Source organism: Oncorhynchus mykiss, chromosome 13 (genome assembly GCF_057628025.1).
Source record: "Oncorhynchus mykiss isolate SJ-2025 chromosome 13, ASM5762802v1, whole genome shotgun sequence".
Classification (NCBI taxonomy): Eukaryota; Metazoa; Chordata; class Actinopteri; order Salmoniformes; family Salmonidae; genus Oncorhynchus; species Oncorhynchus mykiss.
Window position 1 is genome coordinate 15,705,047 of NC_143034.1, and position 27,466 is coordinate 15,732,512.

The following is a 27,466-nucleotide window of genomic DNA, read 5'->3' on the forward strand; positions in this document are numbered from 1 at the left end:
TACCACATAAAATACTAGTTTCATTCAAACTCACACACTGCAGGAGAGTGGAGATTCTCATGGCCTTTTACAGCACAGGAGTAACTGTCTTCATAGTCATTGGAGACTGGGTCTTTGTACTGGGGGGAGGTGCTCTCATCTAGACGTTGTCCGTTCTTGTACCAGATGTAGGTGGGGTTGTCAGTCAGAGTACAGGTGGTGATACAGGTCAGTGTCTTCTGTCCCTCTGCAGCAGGAGTCACCTTCACCTGCAGACCTGAAACAATATGTATAAAACCACATACACATCTGTGTTAACAGGATGGTTCATATATTTTCTCCTGTAATTCAATATGATATACAGTTGTATCATATAGTGTAGTATTACCTGTGACAGACAGAGTTGTTCCTGGGAAACTATGACCCCATACAAAGTTGTTTGCTTTAAAAGTGAAGCGATACTCAGCTGAGTCGTCCTCTCTCAGATCTGTGATTCTCAGGGTGAAGGGACCTCTGTATGTTCCAGTGTACTCCACACGACCTGCATACCCTGGGTCTGTGGTTAGGTCTTCAGGGGTCGACTTATCACTTCTAAACCAGAATGATGATGTGGTGGAATAATAACCAACAGTACAGGATATGTCCACTGTTGACCCCTTCAAGACACATATTCTCCTCTTGGTGTAAGTCACTCTGTAGCAGCTCTGACCCTGAACACCTGAAACACAGTGACATAACAAGAGGTCAACAGATTGTATTCTCAGTTCTATCTAGAAATGCTAACAGTTCTCATATTATAAAATGAAACCAACACTGATATACATTGTATACAGTTTTACAGTGATGTATTAGGGATCTATTTAGCTTTTGTTTTGGGGAGGATTGTGTGTTTTTTTACATTCAGCCCAGGATTTCCACATCCGGCTTCTTCACCTGCGGGATCATCTGAGAACAGCCACCCAGACAGCTGATGAAACTGGGGAGTAATTCTGTCTGTGATAAAGCCCTTTTGTTGGGAAAACCTCAGTCTGATTGGCTGGGCCTGGCTCCCCAGTGGGTGGGCCTATGCCCTCCAAAGCCCACCCATGGTTGTGACCCTGCCCAGTCATGTGAAATCCATAGATTAGGACCTAATGAATATACAGTATTTCATCTGACTGATTACCTTATATGAACTGTAACTCAGTAAAATGGTTGAAATTGTTGCACGTTGCGTTTATATTTTTGTTCAGTATAATTGTAAATGTATTTATGTAAAACATAGGGACCACAATGAAAATAAGTCACCAGCTTTATTGTGCAATCCTTTAAAACAACAATCCTGTTTACTTAAAATAATATTGTTTATATATGTATTCTTTTAACTGACAAATAAAATCAATCAGTCAATCCAAACTGAGCAGCAGCCATTTGATGAACAGAAAGAGACATTTGTTACAAAACACCAAAAAGTTGAATGACATTCAGAGATTGTCAAGCCTTCAATACTGGGTCAGACTACAAGGTAGGGAGGGATGTATTCTCTGTTTGTCCAGATTTACATTGTCTATGTATTGTGGTGTTGAAAACACAAACCATGACATTGAAGTGTCTGAAGTCAGTATGCTTTGTTTATTGGTTGTGTGCTGCATTGGCACAGAAACCTGTTGGTGGAAAATGTGTTGCATATATTTTGTATATGATGGCAGTGTAATAGAACAGGCAGGGTGAGCTTGTCTGTGGTGGTCGGGAACCCTCAAACTTCTGGCCCGTAGCCCTGCGTGGCATCGATCAGGCCACAAAAGCAGGCTGAAGTGGCAAAGTCGGTATTCACGTTTATAAATGCAGGTCGCTACAGTTATTCTTATTTGTGGTCGTAAACATTATTTTGAGTTAATTCTATGAGGGGGAGGGTGTTCAATTTATTTTACAGTACAAGGGGAGGGTCATGTGAAAATATTTTAAACTTTGAAGACCAGTCCTGTCCCGTCCCCCAGTAAATTTCAATCTGTCCCTTAATAAATAAACACTCACACACTGCAGGAGAGTGGAGATCCTCATGGCCTTTTACAGCACAGGAGTAACTGTCTTCATAGTCATTGGAGACTGAGTATTTGTACTGGGGGGAGGTGCTCTCATCTAGATGTTGTCCGTTCTTGTACCAGATGTAGGTGGGGTTGTCAGTCAGAGTACAGGTGGTGAGACAGGTCAGTTTCTTCTGTCCCTCTGCAGCAGGAGTCACCTTCACCTGCAGACCTGAAACAATATGTATAAAACCACATACACCTCTGTGTTAACAGGATGGTTAATATATTTTCTCCTGTAATTCATTATGATTTACAGTTGTATCATACAGGGTAGTATTACCTGTGACAGACAGAGTTGTTCCTGGGAAACTATGACCCCATTCAAAGTTGTTTGTTTTAAAAGTGAAGCGATACTCAGCTGAGTCCTCCTCTCTCAGATCTGTGATTCTCAGGGTGAAGGGACCTTCGTTTCTCCTTGTCTCTTTGTCAGGGTACTTCACACGACCTGCATACCCTAGGTCTGTGGTTAGGTCTTCAGGGGTCGACTTATCACTTCTAAACCAGAATGTTGATGTGATGTAATCATAACCAACATAAGTACAGGATATGTCCACTGTTGACCCCTTCAAGACACAGATTCTCCTCTTGGTGTAAGTCACTCTGTTGCAGCTCTGACCCTGAACACCTGAAACACAGTGACATAACAAGAGGTCAATTGGATTGTGTTCTCAGTTCTTTCTAGAGATGCTCAAAGCTCTCAAGTTCTCATAGTGAAACCAACACACAGTATAATGTATTAAATGAACACTCACACACTGCAGGAGAGTGGAGGTCCTCATGGCCTTTTATAGCACAGGAATAACTGGCATCATAGTCATTGGAGACTGAGTATTTGTACTGGGGGGAGGTGCTCTCATCTCGATGTTGTCCGTTCTTGTACCAGATGTAGGTGGGGTTGTCAGTCAGAGTACAGGTGGTGCTACAGGTCAGTGTCTTATCCTGATGTCCACCAGTCACCTTCACCTGAAGACCTGGAGAAAAAACAATATCACTGTAAATCCCTTTATCACTGACTTATCACTCTAATACAAAGATGGAAGAAATCCTATGTTATACAGGCATAAATACAAACCAAGATAATTTTCCTGAACTAAATGGAATTCAACAGTTTAACTATATTGAATGTAACTGTACCTGTGACAGACAGAGTGACTCCAGGACTTCCAGAATATTTCCCTCCTTCCTGATCTGTTAATAATCTGAACCTGTACGTAGCTGAGTCTCTCTCTCTCAGGTCTGTGATTCTCAGGGTACAGTCTTTCTTCTTAATCCCATGATACTCCAGACGACCTGCATACTCTGGGTTCTGACGTAGATCTTCAGGTTCTATACCAGCCTCCATTTTAGTGAACCAGAAGGTTGTTGTGACTTTACCTCTGGGATATGTATAAGAACAGGTCAGCTCCACTGTTGACCCCTTCAAGGTACAGATACTCTGAGTGGTGTATGTAACACTCCAGCCATCCGGACCCAGTACCACTGAAACACAGTTAGACATCACAATGGTATCAGAATTAGGACAAGATATTCTGGCTCACACTGAAGGTAGGGTTTGTCCACACTTTGTTGCCATATTAGACACCACAGATAATCATCACTCAGTGAGGTGTGAAACATAACTATTTAAAGTGAAGTGGAGATGCCTAACAGAACACAAGCAAATGTAATACACATGTCTGTAGATTGACAAACATATAAGTTATGAATGAGACCATACCTGTCACAGACCAGAGAAAGACCACCAACACACTTCCTGCTGTTCTCAAGGCCATTGTTGCATCTCCCACCCTGCAGTCTTAGAAACATAAACAACAACTCACTCTATAGCTGGTGAATAACTCCACCTGATACATTGAAGTAGAAACTGTAAATGGGGTCCAGGGTCTCATTACTGAAAATGAACCAGGCTCATATTGTGTTGTGTTGTATTGTGCTATATGGTTGTCTATGTGAATACTGTCTGTCTGTAAGTCTACTGCACTATGTATGTAATGTGTGTGATGTGTTGCATGTCTGTCTACGTCTGTCTACTTAAACTGACATGATGCAAAAATAAATTCCTAATATATACAGTAGTCATCATCTTCATTATAAACAACAACAACAACAATCACTTATTGAACAGATCTGTAGAACTGTAAACACATATTTCTGCATAGATTTTTCTGAAGCTGTTTTCGTCTCAGAACTCCAAATATAGGAGGATAAATGTTCCATCCTCTACGGTCCGTCAAGCTGTACAGCAGCCTAAAGACTGACCACCAGGTTCAATGACAGCACCAATCCTCAAGCTGTGAGGCTAAACAGCCAGTGACTTTCACTCTCTCTCTCACTCTCTCTTACTCTCTTTCTCTCCCTCTCACACACACACACACACACACACACACACACACACACACACACACACACACACACACACACACACACACACACACACACACACACACACACACACACACACACACACACACAAATTATACATTACCCTCAAGTATTTGACTTATGACTAAAAACAAATAACCAAAAACTATATTTCAAGATATTGTCAAGAGTAGTTCCAGAGTGAAGTGAAGAAGAGAGGACTTGACAGTGAGTCAACTGTCTGGTAGTGAGTGAAAACAAGAAGTGTTGAAACCTTATAAAAGCAGTCAGAACACAAGTAGTGGATGCAGAACTGTCCTTCCTGTTTAGTAAAGACATTAACATCCACGACAACCAGACCAACACACCAGAAAAGGGCTGTTACTGTAATAGAACAGAAATTGTGTAAAAGACAAGTCTGGGCATATATTTATTATATTTAAAAAAATGTGTCAATTTTCACTGTGGTCTTTTATACTACATACAGAACCATGTAAACAATGTGTTGACTAAACTATTTATAACATTAACATTTTAATGACCTACCTTCCCCTTCTGAGTTCTGTATATACAGGTCAAAGTTCCATGATGTTATTCAATTAGAACCCATTCAATTTAAACACCCATGACCATCACTCCTCATCAGCTGCATCGAAGTGGTACTGAAGGTTCAGTGATCTAGACTAGAGCTCCACTTACTGGCGTCTCAACATTACTGCAGCCTCCAGTCCTCATGATGTCCTCATTCAATTGGGAAGTAATGGGAATAAAATGAATGATGTTCCTGTCATTCCAAGATATTGAGCCCTGCCCATGTCTCTTTGACGATTTGGATGTTTTGATGTAGACATGTTAAAGACTAGAGCACCTAAGGGGTCCTGGGAACCAAACCCATAACGTTGCAGGATGTTCTACCAACTGAGTTACAGAGGAACATGTTCTGTAAAGTCTAATGTGTATATACAGATTTCTGATATGATTCAGGAGGACTGTGAGAGGACAGACAGGAAAGGAGAAGAGGGAAGTGATACTGAGTGTGTCCATTTAAACAAACACAATACTTTATACTAATCCTAAACACAACCCACCATCACTGTGTCTCATGTTAATACTACTCCTAAACACAACCCACCATCACTGTGTCTCATGTTAATACTACCCCTAAACACAACCCACCATCACTGTCTCTCATGTTAATACTACCCCTAAACACAACCCACCATCACTGTGTCTCATGTTAATACTACTCCTAAACACAACCCACCATCACTGTGTCTCATGTTAATACTACTCCTAAACACAACCCACAATCACTGTGTCTCATGTTAATACTACTCCTAAACACAACCCACCATCACTGTGTCTCATGTTAATACTACTCCTAAACACAACCCATCATTACTGTGTCTCATGTAAATACTACTCCTAAACACAACCCACCATCACTGTCTCTCATGTTAGTACTACTCCTAAACACAACCCACCATCACTGTGTCTCATGTTAATACTACTCCTAAACACAACCCACCATCACTGTGTCTCATGTTAATACTACTCCTAAACACAACCCACCATCACTGTGTCTCATGTTAATATTACTCCTAAAGCTCTTACGAAGCATACCTAATCACTGTTACTCTCAGTCTTACTTTAGGTCATTTTCAAACAAGTCTCCACAACAATCTCTTGCTTTGAGAGTCCTTAAAATACCATACTAAAGTATTATATGTGTAACCCCATGTACAATACTGTATTAGATTAATATACACAGAAATACATCTACAGAGTATACTGTAAATAACAGAAAAACAAAACATACATTACAATAGCATCACCATGCACATAACAGGATACAGAAGTTCATGGAAACAAACAAATGATAAAATAAACATATTTTAAGATATAGTCAAGCATACTTACAGAGTGAAGGGGAGATGTGTTGCAAGTTAGCTTACTGGAAGTCTATATAAATAGACACTGAGTGTGAGGTTGGAGGTTTGAAGTCTGTGGTTGACACAACTTTGAAGCAGTCAGGGACAATAGAGTTGAGTAGAGGGCGTACTTGCTTCAAAGCCTGTTTTAGCATGACTAAAGCCATTGAATACACCATTTCAGTTGGTATAAAGACTGTTATTAAACTTATGGAAGTTGAAGATATTAACTACTTTAATATGGAAATAGCCCTCAATGGTGCTGCTCATTCTGTCACAGAAGACATCATGACAAAGATGTCAAGATGTACCTTCTATCCAACTCTATGTCAGGGACCAAGAAGCTTATGCAGAGAGGGCTTCCTTCAGCAGTCACACAGACAGTGTTCGAGAACATCAAAACTGATGTATCATGGGTAAATTGTGACTGACTGAATGATCTATAGATAATATTGAGTAGTTATTCATCATGCAAGGTGATTTGTAGATCTCGACTCGCCTATAAAGTTGGCTACAATGTCGAACACTCCCACATTTACAAAAATCCCATTCAAGTCACAGGACTGATATTAAGATTTCACATATTAACATTCTCACATCATGTTCAAATCATCTGTAAGTGACTTTGTTGAGCTTCACAACACATTTTTTTTAAACTTTTGATTGATTTTTAAATGATGTGCGAGAAATGCCTCTTATCAGTCACATGACGAATGGGATTTGTGCCACGAATGCTAAAACGTTAGCAAGTGGAAACAGTGTCAGGGGAAACTAAACCAAAGCAGGGACTGATGTCACACCATGTTCATAGACTGCTGAAAGGGAAGGGAAACCAATGTGTCATTTTGTAATTTGGTTGAACCTTCAAGATATTATAACAATATATTAGCAAGAGAATAGAGGTGTAAGTACTAGCTTTGATTTGGAGCCATAGCTCTTCAGTCCATGTTCTGTGGTGGTTCTCTTCAATGTGTCACTGGGCGAGTCCCTCACACTCTGAGAGAGAGACAGCGACACAGGAAACACAGCATGAGCACTTTACACACTGCTCTATAGCATTCTCGCTCACTTCTACTTTCTGTGTTCATCTCTCTCACTCACCCAATTACCCACTCACACAAACAAACACAAAAACTGTATACAAAATAAACACCTATATGAATGTGTTATAACATACCTACAGCCAGAGTGTCTGGTCCTCATTTTCAGTGGTGTGTGTGTCCCAGTTAGGGTCAGGATGGACACTCTGTGGAGAGAGAGCTGTGTCAAGGTACAGGGAAAATAGTAGAAAGAGACTATTGTGACACAGTAAAAAATAAAAGCAGTAACTTATCAACAGGAAGTGTGTTGATAGAATGACCATCTGTAGAGCATCTATCCAGACTATCCAAATAAAGTGGGACTAAAAAACTATATCACTGTAAATCCCTTTATTACTGAGTTTTCCCTCTAATACACAGATGGAAGAAATCCTATTATATACAGATGTAAACACAAACCAAGACATTTAACTGAACTAAAATGGAATTCAACAGTTTAACTATATTGAATGTAACTGTACCTGTGACAGACAGAGTGACTCCAGGATCACCACTATATTTCCTTACGGTCTGATCTGTTATAAAGCTGAACTTGTACATAGCTGAGTCACACTCTCTCAGATCTCTGATTGTCAGGGTGTGGCCATTCTTCTTGTTGCTACAGTACGTCACATGACCTGTGTAGTCTGGGTCATCACTCAGAGTCACAGGATTCCCCTCAGCATCATTTTAGTGAACCAGAAGGTTGTTGTGATTGTATAGCCACTGGGATATGTGTAAGAGCAGGACATCTCCACTGTTGACCCCTTCAAGGTACAGATACTCTGAGTGATGTACTTCACACTCCAGCCATCCTGACCAAGTAACACTGAATCACAATCACACATTATAGTGATTATACATTACAGACCCATTTCCTCACACTAACAGCATTTGTCCACACTGTGTTGCCGTACTCTACTTGCTGAGTGTGAATGGAAACCACAGAAAGGACCTAAGTGTTACTCAGTGAGGTGTAAAAGACAACTATTCCAGAAAAGAAGAAGCCCCTAACAGACGATGTCACTGAACACACAGAATAACATTAAGATAACATTACTAAAACATTATGAATGAGACCATACCTGCTACAGACCAGAGAAAGACCCCCAACACACTTCCTGCTGTTCTCAAGGACATTGTTGCATCTCCCACCCTGCATTCTTAGAAACATAAACAACAACTCACTCTATAGCTGGTGAATAACTCCACCTGATACATTAAAACAGTCCAGGTTCCATATTCACAAAGTGTCAAAAAAAAAAAATATATCTATATATATTTAATGATCTCGTCAATCGTACTTACAGAGTGAAGGGGGAAAGATCTTTGACAGTGAGTCAACTTATCGTCGTAGCTGTGTATAGAAAGAAGAAGTGTGATTTTAGTGACTGACACATTGTGAAAGTAGCCTAGTCAGGGATTTAAGACAATCACATGCATCAACAGCATGTCAGAAAGGGATGTACTGGATGCACTGCTAAAGACAGCATAGCTATTTACATTTCTTCATTTGAGGGTTGGGCTTAGATTTTGCCTAAATGCAGTCCATTTTCAATGTAGTCTTTTCTTTAAATACAGATCCATAACAAGTGTTGACTGTTCTATATGGTTTCTGAATGTGTTTCCTCGCATAATGTGACCCATCACTCCTCATCATCTCCATCAAAGTGCTACTGAAGGTTCCAGTGTTCTAGACTAGAGCTCCCCCTACTGGTATCTCAACATTACTGCAGTCTCCAGTCTCTCTTCATATATCCCAATCATGTCCTCATCCACTTGGATCAATAACAAAATATCAAACTGGTAATAAGGTGCCTGAGACTGAGGTCCCGATTCCCAACCCTTTCCCAAGTGTGCAAGTTCACTCTTCCCGTCATGGATTTAAAAGTATGAGACTGGTGTGAACATTGGAGTTTCCATATTTGTTAGCTGAATCCATATCAGTGGAACAGGCAAAGCTGAAATCTTTGCCCTATACACATTCTGTCTTTGGCAGGGGTCAGGGAAACGGACGAGGGATTCACATTTTCTCAACATTTATTTTCATCAATGTTGTGATTGACACTCAACTAGTGAATTCAGACATTCCGATCAGAGAGCGAACATGCAAATCTACGATGCTCACAAGGTCTGCTTTGGGGGAGAAGTGGGCGGAGTCAGGTCTACTTCGGGGGGAAGTGGGCGGAGCCAGGTCTACTTCCGGGGGAAGTGGGCGGAGTCAGGTCTACTTCGGGGGGAAGTGGGCAGAGGCAGGTCTACTTCGGGTCAGAAGTGGGCGGAGTCAGGTCTACTTCGGGGAGAAGTGGGCGGAGTCAGGTCTACTTTGGGGGGAAGTGGGCGGAGTCAGGTCTACTTCGGGGGAGAAGTGGGCGGAGTCAGGTCTACTTCGGGGGAGAAGTGGGCGGAGTCAGGTCTACTTCGGGGGGGGGGGGGGGGGAGTCAGGTCTACTTCGGGGGGGAAGTGGGCGGAGTCCGGTCTACTTCGGGGGGGAAGTGGGCGGAGTCAGGTCTACTTCGGGGGAGGTGGGCGGAGTCATGTCTACTCCGGGGAAGAAGTGGGCGGAGTCAGGTCCACTTTGGGGAAGAAGTGGGTGGAGTCAGGTCTACTTCGGGGGGAAGTGGGCGGAGTCGGGTCTACTTCAGGGAGAAGTGGGCGGAGTCAGGTCTACTTCGGGGGAAGTGGGCGGAGTCAGGTCTACTTCGGGGAAGAAGTGGGCGGAGTCCGGTCTACTTCGGGGAGAAGTTGCCGGAGTCAGGTCTACTTCGGGAGGGAGTGGGCAGAGTCAGGTCTACTTCGGTGAGAAGTGGGTGGAGTCAGGTCTACTTCGGGGAAGAAGTGGACGGAGTCAGGTCTAATTCAGCGAAGAAGTGGGCGGAGTCAGGTCTACTTTGGGGGGAGGTGGGCGGAGTCATGTCTACTCCGTGGAAGAAGTGGGCGGGTCAGGTCTACTTCAGGGAAGAAGTGGGCGGAGTCAGGTCTACTTCGGGGAAGACGTGGGCGGAGTCATGTCTACTTCGGGAAGAAGTGGGCGGAGTCAGGGGAGGATTCAAACAAAAGATGGCAGCATAAAGATACAAATGAAAATACACCAAATAAATTGTCAAATAACATTTGAAAATGTAAAGAAATGTAGACAGAATAAACCAACCATGTAAAGATACTGTGTTATTAAGAGATGACGTTGGACTGGCATATGAATTCAGTGAACTAGCTCTCTCAGCTGGCTTGTTAGCTACATGAAGCAGATGTTGTTCAGTGATACCGAAAGCTAGCTAGCCAGCTAGAAGTTAACTCTGTTACCTCTGACATTCAAGTGAAGTGACTTCCATAAACTGACATTTTTGTGCATCACACAGCTGCTCTGGACAAAGTGGATTGTGAACTATACGGTGCGTTGACGCTGAATTACAGCAGCACTTTTATGATTTGTTTACTCTTCACACATTAGTAATGTTTTGATAAAAGTAACAAGAAACATTGCATCAAGCAGAACTACGTCCTGAATTTTGAGGCAAAATGGTGCTATAACTGTCATAAAAACTTTAAACAATTTTTTTTTAATCAAGCAAAGTATATATAAAGTGTATAGAAACTAATTTAATTTATTTGGTTAACAGACAACCAAATGTACTTGCTGTTAAAAAAAAATGAAGCTGGTAGCATGATACCCTGGAAAGACTCGCTGCCAATGGTGCTTTAACAAAGTACTGAGTAAAGGGTCTGTATACTTACGTAATGTGATACTTCCATCTGACCTTATTGCTTAATTATACCACTTATTTATAATATACGGGTCCAGATATACAAGGTCTTCTTGGTTCTGGGTTTGTTGTTTTCAGTTCTTGGTTCTGGGTTTATCAGGTCTTCTTGGTTCTGGGTTTGTTGTGTTCAGTTCTTCTTGGTTCTGGGTTTGTCAGGTCTTCTTGGTTCTGGGTTTGTTGTGTTCAGTTCTTGGTTCTGGGTTTATCAGGTCTTCTTGGTTCTGGGTTTATTGTGTTCAGGTCTTCTTGGTTCTGGGTTTGTTGACTGTACTGTAGAGAACAGAGGGATCCTCCTCAGCTGCTTGTTCCACCGTGGACCTGGAGAAAGAAACAGACGTTAAACTGAATATGAGTCCCAAATGGCACCCTACTCCCTTTTTGCATGCACTACTTTAGACCAGTAGTGAACTAAATAGGGAATAGGGTGCCATTTGGAATGCAAGCAGAACAGTTACTCAAAACCATCATCACATCACTCCTTCATTGTAGACATGTCATAGTAACTGTCTTGAGATGTAAATTGTTGAGTTTGTAGTTTCAGGAAATGCCATTTGGCCTGAAGAATGGCCCTGGAACCTTTTAGACATTAAAACTGCGACTTTTCAAAGTGTTCACTGTCACACCATAGTATGCCCTTATAGTTCACCATAGAGTTCAATGAAATGTCACTTGACATGAAGATTTCTCCTTCAACCCTCAGATAGTGATGGAGTTATCAGGGAGCAATGAGGGGTCACTAGGGGTCAACTGTTTTGCTTATTTTAATGACATCATTGTCCTCTCCTCCAATAAGCAGCAGCATATGAATGGCCTTGATGCTGTCTGTGTGTTCACATGTTCTACATAGTATAGATTCTATGTTGTTGTAATGGCAGAATATGCTCACCAGGTGGCAGCACTGGGGAGGTTGAAATTCACAGCAGCGTACTGGACATCCTCATCCTCTTTCTGGGGTTGAAGCAGTTGGACGGTGGAGTACAGAGGCACTTCCTGGTTTTTGGAGTGAGAGACGTGGACGCTGGCGAAGTGAATGTCATCTTGGTCGACGGTGGCCGCTGTCTGTGCTGCAGTAGGGGTGAAGGCCATGCCTGAGATGTTGTCATACACTGGACTAGAGTCTCCCTGATGGAGAGAGAGAACAGACAATATAAATAGACCTGGGGACAGACAGCATGAAGAGTGGAAATGTCCCACAAAGCAATAAAAACAATCCTACATCTGTTTCAACAGACTCACCTGTCCATTGCCTGCCGTGTGTCTTGTGTCAGAGGTGGTTTTGGAGACCTTCTTCCTGTTTTGTAAATTAGTGAGTGAATGAATACATTAATAAAGTAATGAAGATAATAAAGTGAAATAATCTTTAAAATATGCATTTTCACTCACCTGAACCACATGAGTCCAGAGAGACATGAAGCCAGTATGACACCCAGAACAACCACTATGATTCCTACAGCTGCAGTTAGAACTGAGGTTTGTTTCTCTAAAAGATAATAAAGATGATATGAGTACAGGTTATTATGAAGTGAAAATGAATATACAGCAATACAGGACATTAATGCAATACTTGTATATAGAAGCCTATGTATATATAAACCAAAGTGTAATGAGGCAAACTAGAAGAATATACCTTGAAACATCATTTCTTATTGAACATCATTTTGTATTGAAGTATTGAAGATGTAACTTTACCTGCTACAATGATCATCTGAGCTGTAGAGTTCATAGATCCTCTTCCATTCTGGGCCTCACAGTAATATTCTCCTCTGTCCTCAGAGATGATGTTAGTGATGCTGTAACTCTGTCCTGATGCTTTTGGTGAGGTTACGTTCTTCTTGTACCAGGTGTATTTGTCCACAGGTGGGTTGGCATCACTGCTGCAGGTCAGAGTCACTGAACTGCCCTCCACTATTTCACCAGAGGGACTGACTGACACTGAGGTGTTCCTTGGACCATCTGGTGTAAAATACATTGTATTTATTTATAGCAACATTTGTGTTTAGTTGAAATAATTTATAAATTATTAATTCAGAGCAAAAGAAAATGTGAAACAGAATCTCTAAAAATAATGATGACATTGTGGTAATGCACATTCAGGGAAATGGATGAGTCACGATCGTGTGGAGAGACGGACCAAGGCACAGCATGATTGGAGTTCTACATCTTTATTTTTAGTGAAACTTAAAATAAACCAAGAAACTAACAACGCCCGACAGTACTGAGGTGCAACATGAACTCACTCAAAAACAATATCCCACAATGCAGGTGGGAGAAAGGGCTTCCTAAAAATGATCCCCAATTAGAGGCAACAATTACCAGCTGCCTCTAATTGGGAACCACACAAACCAGCCACATAGAAAATAAATGACTAGAACACCCCCCTAGTCACGCTCTGACCTAAACACCATAGAGAACCGAGGGCTCTCTATGGTCAGGGAGTGACAGGATGTTACCCACTAAAATATGTATTGATAGATATATTTATGTGTGAAATAATCTATTCTAAATTCAAGTATCAACATTGTCAGTATATCAAACTGGACATTCAAATCCCAAATGTACTTACATGTGACAGTGAGAGTCTCTTCAGCAGAGGGGAGATCCTCATGGCCTTCTACAGCACAGGAGAATCTGCCTGTATCCTCACTGCTGACTGAGAATAGGATGTAGACAGGAGAGTAGGTGTTGCTGTTTGGTATAGGCTGTCCATTCTTATACCAACTGTAGGCTGTGATGGGGTCCAGTGTACAGTTGGTTCTACATCTCAGTGTGACTTTCTCCCCCTCTGACACAGATGTAGGATCCATCTCCAACACAACATCTAGAGTAAAAGGAACCAAATCATTATTCTCCTCTTATATATGTCCTCTTATGTGAAATATGATATATTTTTTTTCCCTGTTACATAACACTGCAGTGTCTGCATGACTGCCCTTAAATAAGGTAATTACGGTCATTAGTTTTATATATTTAGACAGGACAGTCAACTCTGTAATAATTTCCACTGTTTTCCAGGAAGTCCTGAGTTCCATAGAATCAATAAAACAGATTAAAACACAACATTCTCATTAGCATACATACAAAACAACACTCACATTACAGCTATCTTGATATGTGTCATAGATGTGAGATGAGTGACAGATTACCTGTGACAGTCAGGGAGACAGGTGAGCCAGAAAACATTCCTCCAGATGTTATGAATCTGAACCTGAACCCAGCAGAGTCACTCAATCTCAGGTCTGTGATTCTCAGGGTACAGTCACTCTTCTTATCCCCAAGGTACTCTATATGACCCTCATATCCTGGCACTGAGCTCAGATCTTCAGCCTCCAGACCAGACCATTTAGTAAACCAGAAAGCTTGTTTGATCTCATGATAACTGGGATATGTGTAAGAGCAGGATATGTCCACTGTTGACCCCTTCAAGGCACAGATACTCTGATGGGTGTAAGTCACACTCCAACACTTCTGACCTGAAATACAAGACAATATAACACCTTAATTACAATATCTACTGTATACACTTATGCTGTTACGTTCCCCAGCAAGAAAACCTCAAATTTAAACAAAACAAAAATGGGAATTAAGAAAAGAGTCACTGACAAAGACAAAAATGAGACCAGTGGGCTCTGAAAGACACTCATGGGGGAGTCCATTGAAAATGGACTATCAACAACAACTGGAACCAAAAAGACATGAGCACCACAACATTTACCCAAGAAGAGGCAAACAAAATAAAACCCCAGTTGTAACACATTCTGACTAACGAGTGACACCAATCAGGGCACCTCACCTCCAAATATTAAAAAATAAAAAAATAAATCAACAATGTTTAAATCATATGCTGTGAAAGTAACCAGGAAGTGACCATCAGCTTTGTAGTTTATAAACTTTAGTAGTTATTTTTCATGGGTCTTCAGTGCTCAAAAAAAGAAGTGCAATGGTGTACAGGCACAAAAACATAATGAAAGGTATTTGGTAGAAGTAAATTCATCCATTGACTGCATTTTCATGAATTTGATTATACACTGCTCAAAAAAATAAAGGGAACACTAAAATAACACATCCTAGATCTGAATGAATGAAATATTCTTATTAAATACTTTTCTCTTTACATAGTTGAATGATCTGACAACAAAATCACACAAATTATGAATGGAAATCAAATGTATCAACCCATGGAGGTCTGGATTTGGAGTCACACTCAAAATGAAAGTGGAAAACCACACTACAGGCTGATCCAACTTTGATGTAATGTCCTTAAAACAAGTCAAAATGAGGCTCAGTAGTGTGTGTGGCCTCCATGTGCCTGTATGACCTGGGCATTCTCCTGATGAGGTGGCGGATGGTCTCCTGAGGGATCTCCTCCCAGACCTGGACTAAAGCATCTGCCAACTCCTGGACAGTCTGTGGTGCAACGTCGCGTTGGTGGATGGAGCGAGACATGATGTCCGAGATGTGCCCAATTAGATTCGGGTCTGGGGAACGGGCGGGCCAGTCCATAGCATCACTGCCTTCCTCTTGCAGGAACTGCTGACACACTCCAGCCACATGAGGTCTAGCATTGTCTTGCATTAGGAGGAACCCAGGGCCAACCGCACCAGCATATGGTTTCACAAGGGGTCTGAGTATCTCATCTCGGTACCTAATGGCAGTCAGGCTACCTCTGGCGAGCACATGGAGGGCTGTGCGGCCCCCCAAAGAAATGCCACCCCACACCATGACTGACCCACCGCCAAACCAGTCATGCTGGAGGATGTTGCAGGAAGCAGAACATTCTCCACGGTGTCTCCAGATTCTGTCACGTCTGTCACGTGCTCAGTGTGAACCTGCTTTCATCTGTAAAGAGCACAGGGCGCCAGTGGCAAATTTGCCAATCTTGGTGTTCTCTGGCAAATGCCAAACGTCCTGCACGGTGTTGGACTGTAAGCACAACCCCCACCTGTGGACGTCGGGCCCTCATACCACCCTCATGGAGTCTGTTTCTGACCGTTTGAGCAGACACATGCACATTTGTGGCCTGCTGGAGGTAATTTTGCAGGGCTCTGGCATTGATCCTCCTGCTCCTCCTTGCACAAAGGCGGAGGTAGCGGTCCTGCTGCTGGGTTGTTGCCCTTCTACGGCCTCCTCCACGTCTCCTGATGTACTGGCCTGTCTCCTGGTAGCGCCTCCAGGCTCTGGACACTACGCTGACAGACACAGCAAACCTTCTTGCCACAGCTTGCATTGATGTGCCATCCTGGATGAGCTGCACTACCTGAGCCACTTGTGTGGGTTGTAGACTCCGTCTCATGCTACCACTAGAGTGAAAGCACCGCCAGCATTCAAAAGTGACCAAAACATCAGCCAGGAAGCATAGGAACTGAGAAGTGGTCTGTGGTCACCCCCTGCAGAACCACTCCTTTATTGGGGGTGTCTTGCTAATTGCCTATAATTTCCACCTGTTGTCTATTCCATTTGCACAACAGCATGTGAAATGTATTGTCAATCAGTGTTGCTTCCTAAGTGGACAGTTTGATTTCACAGAAGTGTGATTGACTTGGAGTTACATTGTGTTTAAGTGTTCCCTTTATTTTTTTGAGCAGTGTATATCTTGAAGCCCATTCAACACTGCGTGGCAAAGCATACAGAACTAAAGCAGAAGTGGACTTCACATTCACAGCAAATTAAATAATGATTGTCTGACAACCTGAAACAAATGTTGTATGTGAAAGTCTACACTTACACACTGCAGGAGAGAGGAGATCCTCATGGCCTTTTACAGCACAGGAGTAACTGTCTGCATCACTAAAGGAGTCTGAGTACAGGCTGGAAGTGTCCTCCTTTACTTTGTGTCCGTTCTTGTACCAGATGTAGGTGGGGTTGTCAGTCAGAGTACAGGTGGTGCTACAGGTCAGTGTCTTATCCTGATGTCCACCAGTCACCTTCAGCTGAAGACCTGGAGAAAAAACAATATCACTGTAAATCCCTTTATCACTGACTTATCACTCTAATACAAAGATGGAAGAAATCCTATGTTATACAGACATAAACACAAACCAAGATAATTTTCCTGAACTAAATGGAATTCAACAGTTTAACTATATTGAATGTAACTGTACCTGTAACAGACAGAGTGACTCCAGGATCACCAGTATATAGAATGTAACTGTACCTGTGACAGACAGAGTGACTCCAGGATCACCAGTATATAGAATGTAACTGTACCTTTAACAGACAGAGTGACTCCAGGATCACCAGTATATAGAATGTAACTGTACCTGTAACAGACAGAGTGACTCCAGGGTCACCAGTATATAGAATGTTACTGTACCTGTAACAGACAGAGTGACTCCAGGATTACCAGTATATAGAATGTTACTGTACCTGTGACAGACAGAGTGACTCCAGGATCACCAGTATATAGAATGTAACTGTACCTGTAACAGTCAGAGTGACTCCAGGATCACCAGTATATAGAATGTTACTGTACCTGTAACAGACAGAGTGACTCCAGGATCACCAGTATATAGAATGTTACTGTACCTGTAACAGACAGAGTGACTCCAGGGTCACCAGTATATAGAATGTTACTGTACCTGTAACAGACAGAGTGACTCCAGGATCACCAGTATATAGAATGTTACTGTACCTGTAACAGACAGAGTGACTCAAGGGTCACCAGTATATAGAATGTTACTGTACCTGTGACAGACAGAGTGACTCCAGGATCACCAGTATATAGAATGTAACTGTACCTGTAACAGACAGAGTGACTCCAGGGTCACCAGTATATAGAATGTAACTGTACCTGTGACAGACAGAGTGACTCCAGGATTACCAGTATATAGAATGTAACTGTACCTGTAACAGACAGAGTGACTCCAGGATCACCAGTATATAGAATGTAACTGTACCTGTAACAGACAGAGTGACTCCAGGATCACCAGTATATAGAATGTAACTGTACCTGTAACAGACAGAGTGACTCCAGGATCACCAGTATATAGAATGTAACTGTACCTGTAACAGACAGAGTGACTCCAGGATCACCAGTATATAGAATGTTACTGTACCTGTAACAGACAGAGTGACTCCAGGGTCACCAGTATATAGAATGTAACTGTACCTGTGACAGACAGAGTGACTCCAGGATCACCAGTATATAGAATGTAACTGTACCTGTAACAGACAGAGTGACTCCAGGATTACCAGTATATAGAATGTAACTGTACCTGTGACAGACAGAGTGACTCCAGGATTACCAGTATATAGAATGTAACTGTACCTGTGACAGACAGAGTGACTCCAGGATTACCAGTATATAGAATGTAACTGTACCTGTGACAGACAGAGTGACTCCAGGATTACCAGTATATAGAATGTTACTGTACCTGTAACAGACAGAGTGACTCCAGGATTACCAGTATATAGAATGTAACTGTACCTGTGACAGACAGAGTGACTCCAGGATTACCAGTATATAGAATGTTACTGTACCTGTAACAGACAGAGTGACTCCAGGGTCACCAGTATATAGAATGTTACTGTACCTGTAACAGACAGAGTGACTCCAGGATCACCAGTATATAGAATGTAACTGTACCTGTGACAGACAGAGTGACTCCAGGATCACCATTATATAGAATGTTACTGTACCTGTAACAGACAGAGTGACTCCAGGATCACCAGTATATAGAATGTAACTGTACCTGTGACAGACAGAGTGACTCCAGGATCACCAGTATATAGAATGTTACTGTACCTGTAACAGACAGAGTGACTCCAGGATTACCAGTATATAGAATGTAACTGTACCTGTGACAGACAGAGTGACTCCAGGATTACCAGTATATAGAATGTAACTGTACCTGTTACAGACAGAGTGACTCCAGGATCACCAGTATATAGAATGTTACTGTACCTGTAACAGACAGAGTGACTCCAGGATCACCAGTATATAGAATGTAACTGTACCTGTGACAGACAGAGTGACTCCAGGATCACCAGTATATCTCCATGTTCCAGTCTGATCTGTAAATCTGAATGTGTACGTAGCTGAGTCACTCTCTCTCAGGTCTGTGATTGTCAGGGTGTGACCATTCTCTTTATCCTTACGGTACGTCACAAGTCCTTTGTAGTCTGGGTCATCACTCAGACTAACAGGACAAACAGCATCATATTTGTTGAACCAGAAGGTTGTTGTGATTGTATGACCTCTGGGATATGTGTAAGAGCAGGACAGCTCCACTGTTGACCCCTTCAAGGTACAGATACTCTGAGTGGTGTATGTCACACTCCAGCCATCCTGACCCAGTACCACTGAAACACAGTCACACAACACAATGGTATCAGAATTAAGCCAAGGTCATTTGGCTCACACTGAAAGTAGGGTTTGTTCACACTTTGTTGCTGTAGTTGCTGAGTGTGAATGGAAACTGTAGAAAAGCATCACTCAGTGAGGTGTGAAAGATAACTATTTAAAGTGAAGTGGAAACTCCTAACAGAACACACCAGAATAACATTATGATTCTTATCCTTTTAGAAATGTCTGTAGATTGTTATACAGAGCAACTAAAAGATAAGAATGAGACCATACCTGCTACAGACCAGAGAAAGACCACCAACACACTTCCTGCTGTTCTCAAGGACATTGTTGCATCTCCCACCCTGCAGTCCTAGAAACATAAACAGCAACTCTATAGCTGGTGAATAACTCCACCTGATACATAGAAGTTTAAACTGTAAATAGGGTACAGGGCCTCATTACTGAAAATGAACCAGGCTCATATTGTGTTGTATTGTGCTATATGGTTGTCTATGTGAATACTGTCTGTTTGTAAGTCTATTGCACTATGTATGTAATGTGTGTGATGTGTTGCATGTCTGTCTACATCTGTCTATTTCAGATGACATGCTGTATGATGCAAAATCTATTTCCTAATGGATACAGTAAAGTAATCATCATCATCATCATCAACAACAACAATCTCTTATTGAACAGATCTGTATTACTGTAAACACATATTTTGATTATTCAGAAGCTGTTTTCGTCTCAGAAACCCAAATATAGGAGGATAAATGTTCCATCCTTTACGGTCCGGCCAAGCTGTACAGCAGCCTAAAGACTGACCAACAGGTTAAATGATAGCTGCTATCACCAAGCTGTACAGCAGCCTAAAGTCTGACCACCAGGTTGAATGATAGCTGCTATCACCAAGCTGAACAGCAGCCTAAAGACTGACCACCAGGTTGAATGATAGCTGCTATCACCAAGCTGTACAGCAGCCTAAAGACTGACCACCAGGTTGAATGATAGCTGCTATCACCAAGCTGTACAGCAGCCTAAAGACTGACCACCAGGTTGAATGATAGCTGCTATCACCAAGCTGTACAGCAGCCTAAAGACTGACCAACAGGTTCAATGATAGCTGCTATCACCAAGCTGAACAGCAGCGTAAAGACTGACCACCAGGTTGAATGATAGCTGCTATCACCAAGCTGTGAGGATAAACAGCAAGTGACACACACACACACTTTTTTAAGGGGGTGGTTCAGATTCAATATTGCAGATAGATTGTGGCTTCAATCAATGTAATTGTCCATCTGGAACATTCTCCCATCTCCACAGAGATCATCCTCGCAGTGGCAGACCACGTGTAACAACACCTGCACAGGATCGGTACAACAGTAGGCTGAGAGAGGCTGGACTGAGGACTTGTTGGCCTGTTGTAAGGCAGGTCCTAACCAGACATCACCAGCAACAGCGTCGCCTATGGGCACAAACCCACCGTCGCTGGACCAGACAGGACTGGCAAAAAGATATCTTCACTGATGAGTCACGGTTTTGTATCACCAGGGGTGATGGTTGGATTCGCTTTCATCGTCAAAGGACTGAGCTTTACACCGAGGCCTGTACTCTGGAGCGGGATCGATTTGGAGGTGGAGGGTCCGTCATGGTCTGGGGTGGTGTGGTCATTGGACTGAGCTTGTTGTCATTGCAGGCAATCTCAAAGCTGTGCGTTACAGGGAAGACATCCTCCTCCCTCATGTGGTACCCTTCCTGCAGGCTCGTCCTGACATGACCCTCCAGCATGACAATGCCACCAGCCATACTGCTCTTTCTTTGTGTGATTTCCTGCAAGACAGGAATGTCAGTGTTCTGCCATGGCCAGCGAAGAGCCCGGATTCCAATCCCAATGAGCACGTCTGGGACCTGTTGGATCGGCGGGTGAGGGCTAGGGCCATTCCCACCAGAAATGTCTGGGAACTTGCAGGTGCCTTGGTGGTAGAGTGAGGTAAAATCTCACAGCAAGATCTGGCCAATCTGGTGCAGTCCATGTGGAGGAGATGCACTGCAGTACTTAATGCAGCTGGTGGCCACACCAGATACTGAGAGTTACTTTTGATTTTGATCCCCCCCCCCCCCCCCCCCCCCCCCGTTTGTTCAGGGTGACATTATGCCCTTTCTGTTCGTCACATATCTGTGGAACTTGGTCAGCCTATGTCTCAGTTGTTCAATCTTGTTATCATAGAAATATTTACACATGTTAAGTTTGCTGAAAATAAACGCAGTTGACAGTGAGAGGCCGTTTCAGTTTTTATATATATTTTTTGTAAATATATTTTCCACTCAATGATCATGCTGCTGCTCCCCCTATGGTCATTCCACCCCACCCCCTCTACAGTCTTTACTCTGCCTCCACCCCAATGGTCATTATTCATCACTGCCAGAGTTATTATCTATATAGTGCTAGTTCTATTTCTGTTGTTTTCACTACCATTTTTCTGAATTTTATTTCACTAGTCCTGCATGTTGGAGCTCAAAGCCTAAGATGTTCACTGTACCCTGCAATTGCACCTGCAACCCTGTGCATGTGACTATAAACAATCTGACTCTTTATTATTTTCCCCTAACCCTACCCCCCCTCCTCTAATTGGAGTAAACTAATGATAAACAACACAGACAAAATGTTGTGTTCATTCCTGGACAAAAACAGCTATTCCCATTCAAAATGTTTTTCCTAACCACTAACCCTAATCTTAATCCTAACCCCTAAACCTAAGTCTAACCCTAACCACTAACCCTAACCCTAACCCTAACCCTAACCCTAACCACTAACCCTAATCTTAATCCTAACCCCTAAACCTAAGTCTAACCCTAACCACTAACCCTAACCCTAACCCTAACCCTAACCCTAACCACTAACCCTAATCTTAATCCTAACCCCTAAACCTAAATCTAACCCTAACCACTAACCCTAACCCTAACCACTAACCCTAACCCTAACCACTAAACCTAATCTTAATCCTAACCCTAATCCTAACCCTAACCACTAACCCTAACCACTAACCCTAACCCTAACCACTAACTCTAACCCTAACCCTAACTCTAACCACTAACCCTAACCCTAACCCTAACCCTAACCCTAACCCTAACCCTAACCCTAACCCTAACCACTAACCCTAATCTTAATCCTAACCCTAACCACTAACCCTAACCCTAACCACTAACCCTAACCCTAACCACTAACCCTAACCCTAACCACTAACCCTAATCTTAATCCTAACCCTAACCCTAACCACTAACCCTAACCCTAATCTTAACCACTAACCCTAATCTTAATCCTAACCCCTAAACCTAAATCTAAGTCGAAAAATAACCCTCAAACAAAAATAGCCTTTTTCCTTGTGTGGACCTGTGAAATGTACCCACTTGTCCAACTTTTCCTTCTATTTCTGTCCTTGTGAGGACTTCTGGTCCAAGGATAGTAAAACCGCACACACACACACACACACACACACACACACACACACACACACACACACACACACACACACACACACACACACACACACACACACACACACAACCACCGTTGGTCGTTGTGTTTAGTACTGGTACCTAATAATAATGTCCTCAATAATGTTGGGTCAATAACAACATAATAAACTAATGAAACACAACACTGGCTGGTACTTGACCAAGTCACAAACACTGATGTCTATAGTAGTATAAGCCACTATCATATTCTGTTACAATGTTGGCCCTTATGTACAGCAGAGGAGGCTGGTGATAGAAGGAGATGGTGCTGCAGTGGATGCTAATTTGTGTTTTTTATGCTGGTCTTATCTTTTTTTTGTTCTTAATGTCTCTGCCATCATGTTGTAATAGGTCTGGGTGTAGCTGGTGCAGAGGAGTCAGGCGCAGGACAGCAGAGATAAATAATACACGTCATTTTACTCAAGACTTAAAAATAGTCAATAATACCTAGCCCACAATACGGACCGTAAATACAACAAACAATCACTCACTAACAAACATGGGGGACAGAGGGTTAAATAATGAGTAATTGAGGGAGTGAAACCAGGTGTGTAAGACAAGGACAAAAGTAACGGAAAATGAAAAGTGTATAGGTGATGGCTAGAAGGCTGGTGACGTCGACCACCGAACGCCGCCCGAACAAGGAGAGAGACCGACTTCGGTGGAAGTAGTGACACATTTCCTTTGGCCTACAGCTTCTAAACATCACAACACTAATCTTGATTTGGACTAAAATTTCAACTTCAACGAGTCTGCAACTTACTCCGAACCAGACCCTGATACCCGGCAACCCTGATCCCCGGCAGCCGAGAGTCAAGCGAGCAGGCATCCTGACGAGATTACGTCGGTGATCAAATAGACCAACAAATAGACCAACAAACTGGATGAGCTCGAGGCTATCCTCTCAACGGGACCTGAATAACTGTAATATATGTTTCTCAGAGTCGTGGCTGAACGTGGATTTACATCTTGCTGATTTGTCTACACTCTTAGAAAACAAATGGTGCTATCTAGAACCTAAAAGGGTTATTTGGTTCTCCCCATAGGAGAACACTTTGAAGAACTGTTTTTGTTTCCAGGTAGAACACTTTTGGGTTCCATGTAGAACCCTTTCCACAGAGGGTATTCCATGGAACACAAAAAGGTTCTACCAGGAACCAAAAATAATTCTACATAGAACCAAAAAGGGTGCTCCTATGGGGACAGCCGAAGAACACTTTTGGATCCTCACCTGTCCAACTAGGAGGAACAAAACTCTAGTTCACCTATACTCTACACATGAATAAAAGGCCCTCCCTTGCCCTCTCTTTGGCAAATCAGACCATACCTTTGTCCTCCTGCTTCCTGCCTACAAGCAAATACTCAAACAGGACGTACCAGAGACACGCTGAATACAGAAGTGGCCCGATCAAGTGGATGCTCAGCTACAGTACTGTTCACTAGCACAGACTGGAATAAGTTCCGGGATTCATCCAATAACATTGAGGAACTGACCACGTCGTTCACCGTTTCATTAATAAGTGCATCGCCGACATTGTCACCACAGTGACCTACAGACGTACCAACCAGAAGCCATGGATTACAGAAAACATCTGCACAGAGCTAAAGGCTAGAGCTTCCGCTTTCAAGCAACGGGACACTAATCCGGATGGTTAAAGAAATTCTGCTACGACCTCCGAAGAGCAATCAAACCGGAAACGCGTCAATACAGGACTAAGGCTGAATCCTACTATGCTGGCTCTGAAGCGAGAAGCATGTGGCTGGGCTTGCAAACTATCATGGATTACAAAGGGAAATACAGCCGCGAGCTGCCCAGTGACACAAGTCCACCAGACGAGCTACAGTAAATTACTTCTATGCTCACTTAGTCTATTATCTATTCTGATGCCTAGTCACTTTACCTCTACCTATGGGGCAGCAGGTAGCCTAGCGGTTAAGAGCGTTGGGCCAGTAAAGGTTGCTGTTTTGACTTCCTGAACTGGCAAAAGCAGTAAATTCTGCAGTTCTGCCCTTGATCAAGGCAGTTAACCCACAACAACAACTGCTCCAGGGCATCGATTAAGGCCATTAATACAGCCCCACGCGCCTCTCTGATTCAGAGGGCTTGAATTAAATGTAGAAGACACATTTCAGTTGAATGCATTCAGTTGTGCAACTGACTAGGTATCCCCCTTTCCCTTATATGTATGTACACAAACACCTCAATTACCTCATACCCCTGCACATCGACTCGGTACTATGAAACAGATGTTATTTTTACTCGTTATTGATATTCGTTATTCTCTCTGTATTTATTCCTTCCCTCAAAACATTTATACAGTGTAAGTATTCAGACCCCTTTACCTATTTTGACATTTTGTTACATTACAGCCTTATATCTCCTCCCCGCTGATCCTCAACACTGGGGCCCCACAAGGGTGCGTTCTGAGCCCTCTCCTGTACTCCCTGTTCACCCACGACTGCGTGGCCACGCACGCCTCCAACTCAATCATCAAGTTTGCGGACGACACAACAGTGGTAGGCTTGAATACCGACAACGACGAGATGGCCTACAGGGAGGAGGTGAGGGCCCTCGGAGTGTGGTGTCAGGAAAATAACCTCACACTCAACGTCAACAAAACTAAGGAGATGATTGTGGACTTCAGGAAACAGCAGAGGGAACACCCCCCTATCCACATCGATGGAACAGTAGTGGAGAGGGTAGAAAGTTTTAAGTTCCCCGGCATACACATCACAGACAAACTGAATTGGTCCACTCACACAGACAGCATTGTGAAGAAGGCGCAGCAGCGCCTCTTCAACCTCAGGAGGCTGAAGAAATTCGGCTTGTCACCAAAAGCACTCACAAACTTCTACAGATGCACAATCGAGAGCATCCTGGCGGGCTGTATCACCGCCTGGTACGGCAACTGCTCCGCCCTCAACCGTAAGGCTCTCCAGAGGGTAGTGAGGTCTGCACAACGCATCACCGGGGGCAAACTACCTGCCCTCCAGGACACCTACACCACCCGATGTCACAGGAAGGCCATAAAGATCATCAAGGACATCAACCACCCGAGCCACTGCCTGTTCACCCCGCTATCATCCAGAAGGCGAGGTCAGTACAGGTGCATCAAAGCTGGGACCGAGAGACTGAAAAACAGCTTCTATCTCAAGGCCATCAGACTGTTAAACAGCCACCACTAACATTGAGTGGCTGCTGCCAACACACTGACACTGACTCAACTCCAGCCACTTTAATAATGGGAATTGATGGGAAATGATGTAAATATATCACTAGCCACTTTAAACAATGCTACCTTATATAATGTTACTTACCCTACATTATTCATCTCATATGCATACGTATATACTGTACTCCATATCATCAACTGTATCCTTATGTAATACATGTATCACTAGCCACTTTAACTATGCCACTTTGTTTACATACTCATCTCATATGTATATACTGTACTCGATACCATCTACTGTATCTTGACTATGCTGCTCTGTACCATCACTCATTCATATATCCTTATGTACATATTCTTTATCCCCTCACACTGTGCACAAGACAGTAGTTTTGGAATTGTTAGTTAGATTACTTGTTGGTTATTACTGCATTGTCGGAACTAGAAGCACAAGCATTTCGCTACACTCGCATTAACATCTGCTAACCATGTGTATGTGACAAATAAAATTTGATTTGATTTGATTTATTCTAAAATGGAATAAATAAACTATTTCCTTCATCATTCTACACAGGATACACCATAAAGACAAAGCAAAAAGTGTTTTTTTTGTTACACAAGTATTCATAACCTTTGTTATGAGATTCGGAATTGAGCTCAGGTGTGTCATATTTCCATTGATCGTCCTTAAAATGTGATTGGAGTCCACCTGTGGTAAATTCCTGTCTATATAAGGTCCCACAGTTGACTATGCATGTCAGAGAAAAAAACAAGCCATGACGTCAAAGGAATTGTCTGTAGAGCTCCGAGACAGGATTGGGTCTAGGCAAAGATTTGGGGAAGGGTACAAAACATGTCTGCAGCATTGAAGGTCCCCAAGAACACAGTGGCCTCCATCATTCTTAAATGGAAGAACGGAGCAATCGGAGGAGAAGGGCCTTGGTCAGGATGGATAACCATCTCTGCAGCACTCCACCAATCAGGCCTTTATTGTAGAGTGGCCAGATGGAAGCCACTCCTCAGTAAAAGGCACATGAAAGCCAGCTTGAACTTCGCCAAAAGGCACCTAAATGAGATTCTCTGGTCTGATGAAACCAAGATGGAACTCTTTGGCCTCAAAAGCCAAGTGTCACGTCTGGAGGTTACCTGGCACATCCCTACGATGAAGCATGGTGGTGGCAGCATAATGGTGTGGGGATGTTTTTCAGCTGCAGGGACTGGGAGACTAGTCAGGATTGAGGGAAAGATGAGAAAAGTAGAGAGAGATCCTTGATGAAAACCTGCTCCAGAGCGCTCAGGACCTCCCAACAGG

At 42.8% G+C, this 27,466-nt stretch overlaps 2 protein-coding genes across 2 annotated transcripts; both read right to left on the bottom strand.

Moving 5' to 3' along the window:
- Nucleotides 1-2,263: 2,263 nt before the first annotated feature.
- LOC149978730 (uncharacterized) lies at nucleotides 2,264-6,650 on the bottom strand. Its single transcript, XM_090195509.1, has 5 exons — nucleotides 6,327-6,650; nucleotides 3,763-3,840; nucleotides 3,180-3,524; nucleotides 2,798-3,016; nucleotides 2,264-2,670 (listed from the first exon to the last, which is right to left on the bottom strand). The coding sequence occupies exons 2-5, from the start codon at nucleotides 3,815-3,817 to the stop codon at nucleotides 2,264-2,266; spliced, it is 1,026 nt and encodes a 341-aa protein (XP_090051635.1). The 5' UTR covers nucleotides 3,818-3,840; nucleotides 6,327-6,650.
- Nucleotides 6,651-11,343: 4,693 nt separating this feature from the next.
- LOC118938177 (B-cell receptor CD22) lies at nucleotides 11,344-19,811 on the bottom strand. The gene is made up of 10 exons (XM_090195506.1): nucleotides 19,757-19,811; nucleotides 19,135-19,479; nucleotides 16,904-17,116; nucleotides 14,325-14,651; nucleotides 13,745-13,999; nucleotides 12,871-13,134; nucleotides 12,565-12,661; nucleotides 12,418-12,472; nucleotides 12,068-12,303; nucleotides 11,344-11,499 (listed from the first exon to the last, which is right to left on the bottom strand). Exons 1-10 carry the CDS (start codon nucleotides 19,809-19,811, stop codon nucleotides 11,418-11,420), a joined length of 1,929 nt encoding a protein of 642 aa, XP_090051632.1. The 3' UTR covers nucleotides 11,344-11,417.
- Nucleotides 19,812-27,466: the final 7,655 nt, after the last annotated feature.